Here is a 12,569-nt window from a genome sequence, read left to right as displayed (position 1 = left end):
GCTTCAAAAGGCGGACCGCCTCCGCTGGGGGTGCGGAGACGGCCTGTGTGGGATTCTTGCCCACTAAAACTCCTCGATGACTCACTCGGACGACAGGCCGGCCGCGGGAACCGTAGTTCTTGACTTCCACAGCCGACCACGCCCATGCTGTTCCCCAGAAAGGGGAAGAACAAGCCCCCCAGGGACAGATTCTAACCGATCCTCCGCCTCCACCGACAGCGTCGAGGGGTCACCCCCTCAGCTCTATCGCTCTACGGGATGGGGTCATCCCCGTACACTAAACCGGCGGGTGGTGGGATTGCTGTCCAATTGGATGGCTTGGCCGTCAGTTGGTAGCTTCCCCCTTGCGTGGCTGGTCCGTGGAATCCCCTGGAATTGACATCGGGGTCGAGGAGGAGCTATTTTGCCCTACTCTGCCTGCTGGACCAAACAAAAAGTTCTGCGTGGGGCGTATGCGACCCATGTGGCACGGAATGTGTTAAAGGAATTAATATGTGTCCTCTGCATCTGCATTTTCACTGCGCCTTTTCGAACGAACTGCAGAAGAGTTTTCAGATAGAAAAAGAACAGCGAGTGAAAAAGAAAAAGGGATTGAGCCGAAAACATAAGTTAATATTTCTGCGGCATCTCAGTCTGACCGTTTCCATACAATGTCATAAACCTCTGTAACGTTCCGACTTACACGACAGCACCATTGAGGAGAATTAATACTGCTGCGAATTAGTAACACAACTAGTTCTTCTTCTCCTACAAGATCAACAGGAAACACGAAGACCAAAGTGTTATCACCTCTGAGGAATAGCTGATACACAAACGACGGGGAAACATAGTACCCCACTATAGGATTCCAAGATTAAACCGATAACTGTGATGAAAATAATTTCAATTAAAATTTTAATTATATCGAAATTCTTAATTAATTCTCATTAAAAAATAAAACAAATATTAATTGACGATTAATATTTTTTAGTCAACAATTAACGACTTACTTCATGACTTGGCTGAATTAATCCCGAATATGTGACGAGTAATTTTTTAATCGTAAGAATCAATCAATCAATCAAACTAAAAATTTTTAATGATTGATGCCCAACTCTGCTGCACGAGCACCAACCCCTCCTCTTTATCAATTTCACTAACTTCCGTCGCAACAATAAACCAAATATTAAGTAGGAATAAATAGTAAATGATTATTCTTTGTAAAAAACATATATTGTATATGACTTTTATCTAGGAGCGCACAGGATACATTCGCGCAAGATATCCATTACTTTTATAAACTATAAATTATATTAATAAAAACATACAGTTGTAAAAAAAGTATTATCCTATATAACATACGCATCATTAAAGAGAGGAATATAGTTACCCAAGTAACGATTTCTTTAGTAATACAATAACAGTTAATTGTGGATAAAGTGCCAGCTGTTTCATAGCTTTTTTTTGGAATTATTTTAACAGAGTATATTATTATTGTCCACAACAGTAGAACACCATTAAAATAGTTATATATAAAATATGATAAATATTTACATTCTGTTCTCTGGGTATGCATGGACGGATAGGTATGCTTTCTTGCAAAAGTTTCTTTTTATCCCCTCAAATACAGCACGGAATTTTGCTTTTCTGCTTCTGTAGCTGATTTACGCTAAATATCTAATTGTGTCTAATGAATTTCAAAATATGTTTCTATATTGAGAAACATGAACACTGTATAATTTCACCTGTTCTAAGAATGTAGCCATCATAATATACATATATGATAGTTAAAATGCAAGTTGCATATTACTCTAAATAAGTTTGTGTTAAGCATATATATAAACTAATGTTTTTGTGCGAACTATATTGGAAATACATACAAACATGTCTATAAAACAATGTTCTATCAGACCTTCTTGGTTTTGTTTTACATTTTATAATATTATGTTTTGTTTAATAATCGTGTTGTACTAACCAATTTTATTTTGACATATGAAAATAGAAATAAATAAAAAAATTTTTATTTTACAAATCGCAGCTTTAACGTAACTTCTGTCAAACGTTAAAATTTCATACGTTTGCTTCACTTGCAAACACTGCAACAAAATTGTTATCGGACACGGCATATATAATAGATCGTACATACAAGGTTTAACAAAACTATATTAAAATACAATTTTTGTTTACGTATAAAATAATTACTTAGCTGCCTTCATAAAAATTTGTTGCTATATATTCGTTGAATGTACATACATAATATAAAAAGTGCCCATGCACTATACGTATTCATAAATGAGTAATAGTAATAACAATGATATACCAGAAGCAGCATTCAAGATTTTGTTACTACCACTACTTCTGAAAGCTGTTGCATCACCCATTTGGAATGTATAAGTTGGGCTTGACATGCGTCCATCGCCACCATTGCTATATGCAAGTACACGCAAATGATACGCCTTACCAGGACTAAGATTAATAATATCGGCTTCTAATTTTGAACCGCCTCGTATAATAGTATCATTTGCAGTACTCATATCTTGATCTAATTCCCAAACACGTATTTTGTATCCTATTAGTGGTTCCTCTTCTAAACTTGGTTGTACGTAACGCCAAACAACTCTAACTGTCGAAGGATTGACACCATATACATTAACAGAAGATGGTGCTTTTTGTGGTGCCTTCCGATATGTCCTTTCTAAATATCGTTCGCTCTCAGGACCCTCTCCAGCAGAATTATATGCCATTACTTTGACATAATAGTATGTGTCAGGTTGCAAACCAACTACAAGAGCCCAAGGCCTTGTACTTCGAGATAAGTAATATACTGCATCTTCTTCTCGATTGTTTTCTTTCCAGTACTTTATCCTGTGACCTATTAATTTCCCCCGTATTTTTTCCCGAGTTTTTTCAATTGATGCCCAACTAACATTTAAACTGGTACTGTTATAACTACGCGCAACAACTTGTTGTGGAGCTACCTGTGGCATGTCTTCTGCACTAAATATTGTAACTGCATCAGAAACTAGTCCAAAGCCTAATGCATTAGCTGCTTGGACTTTGACTTCGTATTCTGTATAATAGAATTGTTGTGGAATTTGTATAACACTTCTACCAACATTACCATAATCCTTCAAGGATAATGACTGAAACTCTGTTTCATGATATTTTCTACGCCAAAAGATTTTGTAGTAAACTCCTGGACCATTTTGATCTGAGGGTGGTAAAGGATCCCATTTAATGGTAAGGTCTCCAATTTTCCCCCCTCCACCACCTATATTAGATGGAACTTTAGTTGGTTTATCTGATGGAGTGCTATATTGCGGCGAAGGTGAAGAAAATAAGCTGTATCCTAATTCATTATAAGCAGATACAGCAAACGAGTAAGTGGTATAAGGATTTAAAATATTCTCTAAATATGCTTCTTTCCTGCCATTATATCTATCTACTTCCACAGCAGTAATATCTGAAACAATATGCACGTCAAGAGGCTGTTTACCACAGAATGTATAAGAAACAAATTATGGATTTTTTTACATACTTTCTATGATATTAGACCATGTATGGTTCCAATTGGTTCTTGCGCTTACTGTATACATAGTAATGGGTTTACCATTCAAAGCACCATCTGTCCAACGTAATGTTGTGGAAGTTTTTACAATATTTACAACTTGTACACCTCCAGGTGGTCCTGGCGGTCCTTGTACTGTAATTATTGTTTTGCTAGAAATTTTCCCCACAGCACTTTTAATTATACATTCATACTCTCCAGCTTCTGCGAACGTAGCATTTATTATATTAAGTTCTTCGCCATCAATATGCAATCTTGGATTATTCAATAAATCTTCATCTCTGATAAGTAAACCATTGTGCTTCCAAATATAAGCAACATCTAGGATTTCATCTATTTCTCCCATACAACGCAAAGTTTGATTTTGCATTACTGCAATAGTTATGTGTTGTGGTAATCGCTCCAGAAATTGTGGCCCATCTTTATAGAAAATCAATATTTTACGTGTAAATGAATAAAATCAATATCAGATATATATATACGCACGAACGCACGCACGTACGTATACAGGGTGTTCGCGCGAACACTGAACAGTTCGTTATTTTTTAAACTATTTAAAATACGAGAAAACTGTTTACATAAATAGTTTTCGAGATATTGCGCTTATAAACTTACTGATTTCTGCAGGTGGTCTTGTTAGCGCTCTAAGTGCCACGTAAATCAGTAAATTTGTAAGCGCAATATTTCAAAAACTATTTGAAAAAGGGTGTATACATTACTGAATTCGACTTGAGATGCACTATCAAGTGATCTGACAAAAAATACATAATTCCATTTAAAAAACCAAACTTGACCTTTACATCTCAAAATAATAATGTTAAAAAAAATTCATCGTATCCCGTTAATTAGCCCCCTCGTACCATTCAATGTTATGTAAACAGTTTTCTCGTATTTCAAATAATTTAGAAAATAACGGACTGTACAATGTTCGCACGAATACCCTGTATATATAATTATAAAAGTATAGACTTTACGTAAAACTATCAGTCGCCCACGAGTTTCATCACTTCCATACTGGTTCGTTGCAGTACACGCGTATGTGCCTTCGTCATCTCTAGAAACTGGGCTTATAATAAGACTACCAGTTTCTAAAATTTTTCGTCTACCACCAGAGCCAATCACATTTCCATCTTTTTTCCAGACAAATTTCGGCCTGGGTGCAGCTTCAGGATTACAAAAAATTGTAACATTGCCTTTTTCTGCTGCATATGTCTCAGGTTCCAAAGGTCGCTTTTTAAAGGATGGTTTTAATGCTATAATTCAAGAAAAAGTTCAAATAAAGCGGTCAAGTATTATACATAATTTAAGGGTGTCTATGTTGGTAATATCACAATTGTGCTAGTTAATTGAAAGAAAAACATAAAGCATTAAATACAGTAAATCGTAGATGAGTGTTCGAAGGCTCCTCGGCACTGAGATAGTCATGTTCACATTCAGACGTCATGCCCCCCTGTCACCACTAGGGGTTCCCCCGTCGAACCGCGTTAGGCCCAGTGGTAGGGATGACGTCTGAACACTCACAAAGGAAGGGCCCGAACTGCCGACTTCGATTTTAACGGGGTTTTTAATACGATGATAGTATACAGGTTTCTAATGATACATGTGAAATATTAGATGTAAACACTGGATAATTTTAAAGATATAAACCATTAATGTTACGTACTTTTAAGATGTACTGTGAAATATAAGTCAAACTTAACGAAGTACAGTAGAAGCTCGTTTATTACAGACTATTTTATTGCAGCATAGGAACGCCCTTCGTTTACACGAACAGAATACATACGATGTCGCGTTTAACTTGCATATTTTTCGTCACGAAAATTATGGTATATGTAATATTGTTTTAATATTATGTTTCAATATTGAATAACTTCCGTGAATAAACTTTTTTGATATCTCTAAAAATAACGTAGATAATAATGATGGTAACTGTGATCGAACAGTGCGCACATCCATCCCACCCTATATATAGCTACGTCAAACAACTAAACGGGCAATTAGCGGGGAGAGCGCGTGGGCGATTGGAGCTCGTTTAAGCCCCGAAGGCTGAACAAAAAATGAGCTTCTACTCAATTTTACTGTACAAGGTTGTTGGGTTGGTAAATCGGAAGTCCTGGAGTCAATTCTCCATTTCACCGAAATATTTTTGTTTTACTTTGCTAACGCAACTTTGATAACAGTGACTTATATTCATAATATATCTTGAAGGTTTAATATATTAAGTCAGACAGTTAGAGTCTCCTTATCAGTCCCGAGGAGCTTTCAAACACTCATCTATGATTTACTGTATTAGAAATAAACACTGGTAAATTGTTCATATTTTGAAGAAGATGGGTGTTGTAAACTGAGTATCATTAAAACTAGTAACATTTTCCATATTACATGTAAATATATCTATATATTTGTGTGGGACTGGAATCCCTGGACCCATTAAGAAAACTTAGGTACATCCGAATAAATTACTAAACTTGCACAGTATGATTAACTTTTAAATTGTGTTGCATGAAAAATTGATATATTTAGTTCAAAATTATAGTAATTCAAATCAGCTGATGTTTAGTCTTATTTTTATCTGAAAGATTTCGCCAATTATATGTAAATGTTCTCATAAACATTTTTTAAAGTCTACAAAATGTAACCTTCATTTCTAGTAGTTTTTGATTTCTATTGTTCTTAGTGAGGTGCTCACTTTCGAGTTTTCAATTCAAGATCAAGGTAGCAAAAACCTCCTGATCGAAAATGCATATATAATTCATGCCTGTACCACAAGTCTATACAGATATTTCATAGTACTTCACGAATATGTAATAAAAAGTGTAATTCAATTATTTCATAACCGGATATGTCACACCACACATTAATGCTCTACTGTCATTGATGACAAACTTCTTTTATGCAACAGACATTCCTTGTGTCCACAAATACTTTGTAGCAAATAGTTTTAGTTCTTGTTCCATTTTGACAGTGTGCATTATAAATTAAGAACTAATTTATTTTTTTGAATTGCTGACATGATAGATGATCATGTTAAAGTAAAATTATTTGTGTTTTTACAGGTTCTCAAGTGCGTACAGTTGTACCATCAGTGTTACTGAATGTTTGGATCTCTTTGAATTTTTAACTTGATACCCTACATACTAAATTTTCAGAAACACAGACAAATGTTATGTAAGGTAATTGTTAAATTTACGGCCAATAAAGATTAATAGATGTTTACCCACAATTCAGTCTTTTTTCTAATTTTAATGCAAAAATATATATTTCATTGAAAAAATGAAGGTTATATAACATATTTAAGGAATAAATATAAATTATATTTAAGGAATAATCAAAATGATTCCATTTACAATAAAAATACACACAATATTACTGTGCTTCCCAAAACTATGAACCTTTTGTAAATGATAACTTTTCATACCTCAAATAATTTATAAGAAAACATAACTTGTGCACTATAAATCAAAAAGTTTTAAACAACATAGAACAGTAGTTACTGATAATGTAAGTTAGTTATCCAGGCCAGTTAAATACAAATCTTTTTCTCAACTTTAATTAGACTTAAGCTAAATCATTGAATAAAAACTTACATAAAACTCTGAGTTGTGCAGATGAGTATTTTGTTTTCAATTGATTCTTTGCACGACATTGGTACATAGCTGGATCTCTTTCTGGATCTAAATGTTTTATGCTTAGAACATTGTCTTGTATAAAATAACGATCTTTATCTTCAGGGTGCAAAATTTCCATATCCAATAATTCACCGTTTTTAAACCAACTGTAAGTTACATCTGGTATTCCAAATGCTTCACAAGTCCAAGTTAATTCGCCTCTATTATCCATGTGTTTATCCACTAATGGAATGGTGAAATTGGGAGCTGCTTGTATAGTTAGCCTTACAGAATTTTCAATTGCTAATCTATCATTGTGAACTCTACAGATGTATTCTCCTTGATCATCAACATGTACTTTTGGTATTATTAATACTCGATTATAACTGGTTACATGTGCTCCACGTGGTAATGGCGCACCTCTTCTTGTCCAGTTATATGATGGAACAGGACTACATTAATTAAAAAAATATTTATATTTTAATTATGTTGTAACATACTATTTTCCCTAATAATTACATCATTTGGTTCATGGAATGTGAATTCTTTTGCGTCTTTCCGACAAAGGCAAAACACAATGATAAGCGAGTGAGTAGAAATGCAAGCCCGATGTTGCAGCAAGGGTGATGATATCACTGTATGGAGTTTGATAAAGCACGATTCTAAGTAGTAACAATTTCTACTAATGATAAAATATTCGATTGAAGTTAACTAACACTTCTTATTTGAGACAAGGCTAAATGCGTAAATGCACGATAATAGTACAAATAAACCAACGCTACAATATTAGGTACTTATAAAAAATGACTTTCCCTTTTTTTACTTTAGTAGAATTCAAATAAGTTTTACTGTGTCATGTATAAAAAAAATGTATCTCGACCATGTATATATTTATTGCTGGTAAAAAAGTGAATGAACTTACTATCCAAACGCAATACATTCAAGTCTAACTTCCTCTCCAGCAACTGGTGCCTCTGGAAATACTTTTGGAAAATTATTGGGAAATTTTAATTGTTGAAATGAAGCTGAAAAGAAAAAAGAAATAAGAAGGATTAAAGATATGTAAAAATTTAAAATGTATTTTAAAATTAGAAAATGTACTGCATTTTTAAAAATTAATATTACCATGCTTAAATCAATATTAAAAGTTTAAAAAACAGAAAAAAGTAATTACAATGTGAATCAACCCTCAATGGGAAGAATGGTCCATTACGACCAGTATCAGATGCAACACTTTGTACATTACAAGAATAATTTCCACGGTCAATCATTTCCAATGCAGAAAAATAAAGGGCCCCATCATGGGAAACGAAGACACGTTTATCTTCTTCCACAAAGTTAGGGAAATAGTCACGTGCCCAGTAATATTTAACTCCAGGAAAATGTTGTGGTGGATCACAGTACACAGCTTTACCCCAATTTTGATCACCACGCTCTTCTGAGCGTTTTAAATTAAATTCCAATATATAACCAAATGATAGTTCAACACTTTCCGAAATAATAGTACCAAACTTATTTGTGGTTTTGCAATGATATGAACCTCTGTCTACTGTCTAAAACAGTTAATTACTATTCTTAGCATCATTATACTTAACACATAATATTCACAAACATCAAATATAATTACCTGGTCAGGTTCATAAATAATTAATGTACCACCACTCACTGTATATCTAACATTTTGTAGCGGATCTATTTTTGTTGCAATTAATCTATCATTTTCATAATCCTCCTTAAACCATTCATATGTTGGTGCAGGGTAACCACCCGCAAGGCAACTTAAAGAAACATCATTGTTTGTTTTTCTTTTTGTCACATCAAATACTTTATCTACAGGTTGCTTTATAAAATATGGTCCTCTGGGTATTTGGTTAGGGTTATCAATTTCAACACCATATTGATAAGTACGATCATCTTCAACTAAGTTATGCAAAGTAGTGATTGGAGCTTCACAAATGTACAACAACTTTTCTCTAGCTGTTACTTTTTCTAGTCCCCATCGTTGTAAATTATTGTGGTAAGAATATACGAGATAATCTTTACCAATTATATTATCATTGGACTCAGGCAAGAATGCATTATCCATGTTTAGTAACTGAGTGTTATCACCTTCATTCATCCAGTTTCCATTTTGATGTTTAATGCCAGTGTACCATTTACGATGTTGAGGATCTTGCCATAATAATTGATATAATACAAATCCATGTTCTTCCACAGAATTAATTGTAATAAGATCACTCTGATAAGCCTGACAATTTTTTCTAGCCTCGTCCCTTTCTCTAATGGGACTTTTTATAAAACGATAACAAGATTCTTGGAATTTTATCCAATGTTGTGGACATTGATACAATGTTTCTCCATATAATATATTTTGAGTGAATATACCAGTTGAAACAACTAGGATGATTATCAAAACTATTTGTATATGATACATTGTTACATGTATTTCGATATGGTAGATGGATTATTGCAGTACCTATAGAAAAGTAGGTAAAAATTAGTATCCTGTCTTATTATTACCCAAATGAAAACATAAATTATAACAAGCCCAGAATACAATAAATCTAACAACTTAGGCAACTAGTTATTTAAAGTCATACAAAAACAGTATCAATAAATAAAATCTAAAATTGACTCAATATTAAAATTCAAAAAGGGTTAAAACAATGTGCACACATTTTTTTAAAACAAGAATAATACTGATAAGCATTAATAAAGATAAAGATAAATAAAAATAAAAATAAATAATATTGATATGCTTTATTTGAATATCTATACTAATAAATTAAATTACCAGTACAATTATAACATTAATTACTGAAGAAATTCCAGTAAAATTATATAGAAATATGACATTATAAAAAAAATTAAATTATCTTAATATCTTATGTTTTTACACCTTTTTAAATAAAAGCTCTAAGCAAAGGTGAACAAACAATAATTCCACTCAAAAAAGATAGATAATCTTAAAATTTCTGAAATGACTATTCAGATTATTTTGACAATTATTTAAAATATGTTGCAAATATATTTACATATTACAAGCTTATTCAAGTATACTAACATCTTAAAATATAAAATCAAAACTGAAAACAAATTGGTACTTTTGGTAGAAGATTATTGAAGGATGAGTACAAAATGATAGCACAGAAGAAAGTCTTATCCAAATTATTAATAGTACTAATTTCTTTTTACTTTCCATTTGTTGGTATTCCAATAAAATAAACAGAAACATAGGATGATACTAGAGAAAGTTAAACACAGAAAGACAGTTATTATTAAACATATAAATCTTTTGATTTAAAACTTATAACTACTGTAAAGAGAAGTTGCCTGGGTAGTTATAATTTATTGAAAGATGTTAAAAGTAACAATGAAAACAGAAGTATCAGATATGTTATAGGATCATTTGTTTTCGATAGATGAGCAATAAATATTAAATAATACATACAAATCAACTTGAATAATAACTTAGGAATTCAATAATATTGAATAACATGAAAACTAAATAATACTTAATTAGTATAGTTAGTGTACTAAAAAGAAATTCGAATGTAAATCTAAAGATGTTAACTTTAAAACAAAGTAAAATTGCATTTTAAATGTCTAAATACAAAAATGGGTACACTGAGGGACTAAAAGCAGATAAACAGGAAATAGATAAGATACTTAGATTGTTTAAAATCAAATCTAATATGTATATATATTTTTTAGGCACACTACCAAATATAACATTAAAGAAAGCAATTATTTCATTTTTCTATTGAAATCTTACTGATGCTAGACAATTCAAAATTGAAATAGTTATTTATATACATTTAAAGAGAACATGTTTTTCTTCATGCACACATATTAATGATTTCAAACAATAACACATAAACTGTCGTGTAGAAAAAATGCTCTCTGATTCTGTATGTTATGTTAATTTAAAACAAATCACTGTTATAATTCTTTTTTAAGTTTTAAGTATATCTGCAAGTGAAAATACACAGAGAAAGAAATTATGTTTAACTTAGAGCCTTACAAAATTATACGAATAATAAGTGAATATATTCATAGTTTGCTTATGAGTGATTCACTCAATCTAAAATTACAATTGGTTATGACTGATCAACATAAATTATGTTTGATTTTTTATAACTGGTAATGAACATATTTTCTGATATGAGATTCTCTTTATATCTTTTTATATTTAACCTTATCGAACATCTTGTATATCTAATATTTATTCATATTTTTAATGCTGAAATGTAGTATACACATATTTTACATGATCTAGCACTTAAAATTTGTAACAGTATACAAAATTTTTATATTTTTCAACAAGTATATCCTAGAAAATAAATAAGTTTCTAATATAAAATAATCTTGATAAGTAAATATTCATAAATAAGCGATTAAGTGTTTCCAACATACATATGCACCTATTTACATGGAAGAGAGGAGTTAGGGAGTGGCAGTACAGCATTCGAATGTCAAATTTCGTCAAATACATATAGACTTTAAATTGCTCTTAACTATAATTATTAAGAATGAATATTCGTTACCTTTAAATACACTTATTTAATCAAATTTATTTCATATATAAAATTTAGTAAATCAATATTCAACTAATATAAACTTCAGCGTCCTTTTGCTCTTATAACACATGAGGATATGTATGTACATAAGAACATGTGTATGATCCATACTAATTTCACTTCATTCCGAGAACAATATAATTAAACAATAAGATTTTACGTTTTTTAAATACGAAAATTACTTAAACCTAAATTCCAAGGGCGAAAACAATTACACAATACATTGATAAACAAAATTATAGTTTTCCACGCCACTCCAAGTGTCCGAAATTGGGATCTGACGTTCGCCATGTGACACCTGGTGGCGAAAAGAGTAAGCTGTTCAACTTACCCAGTACTCATAGTAATTATATAGTTAATAGGATTGTTAATGTTCTTTATAGTATGAGTTCTAAAGGTTCCACCCCCATATCAGATCCCAATTTGCTGGCCTGAATCATGATGTAAGGGTAAGGCATAGACATATCACCGACTAGGTATAGGATAGACCTATCATCTTATGAGACTTCGTGTCTCATGTTCTGAAATACCGATAGTGTAAAAAGTCAGGGATTTTCTGCTGCCCTCTACGTTATGAGAACGGTGAATTTGTGAACTACGTTAAATCTAAGAAGGGACCATGGTCGTGAACGGATTCTCTTCCGTCCGTTCGCTATAAAGTAGACGTATTAGAAAGGAGTCTTGGGCTCTAATCCCAACGGACCTATATTCGCTTTTCTTCGCGTACAAAAAAGTTATTGCGTTTAATATTGTTTTTATGAATATGTATATGTATTATTATGTACATTTGAGTAAATTATTTTATTATTCCATTGTTATTACAACAGTTTAACA

The 12,569-nt window shown here is 32.1% G+C and overlaps 1 protein-coding gene across 1 annotated transcript; it reads right to left on the bottom strand.

Moving 5' to 3' along the window:
* Positions 1 to 2,192: 2,192 nt before the first annotated feature.
* LOC107192123 (contactin) lies at positions 2,193 to 11,737 on the bottom strand. The gene is made up of 8 exons (XM_015581319.1): positions 11,703 to 11,737; positions 8,783 to 9,631; positions 8,330 to 8,708; positions 8,078 to 8,180; positions 7,135 to 7,607; positions 4,522 to 4,800; positions 3,518 to 3,967; positions 2,193 to 3,442 (listed from the first exon to the last, which is right to left on the bottom strand). The coding sequence occupies exons 2-8, from the start codon at positions 9,587 to 9,589 to the stop codon at positions 2,256 to 2,258; spliced, it is 3,678 nt and encodes a 1,225-aa protein (XP_015436805.1). The 5' UTR covers positions 9,590 to 9,631; positions 11,703 to 11,737; the 3' UTR covers positions 2,193 to 2,255.
* Between the last annotated feature and the right edge of the window lie 832 nt (positions 11,738 to 12,569).

The sequence above is a fragment of the Dufourea novaeangliae genome, unplaced genomic scaffold (genome assembly GCF_001272555.1).
Source record: "Dufourea novaeangliae isolate 0120121106 unplaced genomic scaffold, ASM127255v1 scaffold286, whole genome shotgun sequence".
In the NCBI taxonomy this organism is placed as follows: Eukaryota; Metazoa; Arthropoda; class Insecta; order Hymenoptera; family Halictidae; genus Dufourea; species Dufourea novaeangliae.
Note: the sequence above shows the minus strand (reverse complement) of the source record. Positions and strands in the feature narration are given on the sequence as shown.

Coding starts and splice junctions, on each gene's coding strand:
- LOC107192123 (XM_015581319.1), bottom strand. CDS start 9,589: ATGTATCATATACAAATAGTTTTGATAATCATCCTAGTTGTTTCAACT. Junction 4,801..7,134: donor TGCACAACTCAGAGTTTTAT/GTAAGTTTTTAT, acceptor CTTGAATTATAG/CATTAAAACCATCCTTTAAA. Junction 3,443..3,517: donor ATGGTCTAATATCATAGAAA/GTATGTAAAAAA, acceptor ATATTGTTTCAG/ATATTACTGCTGTGGAAGTA.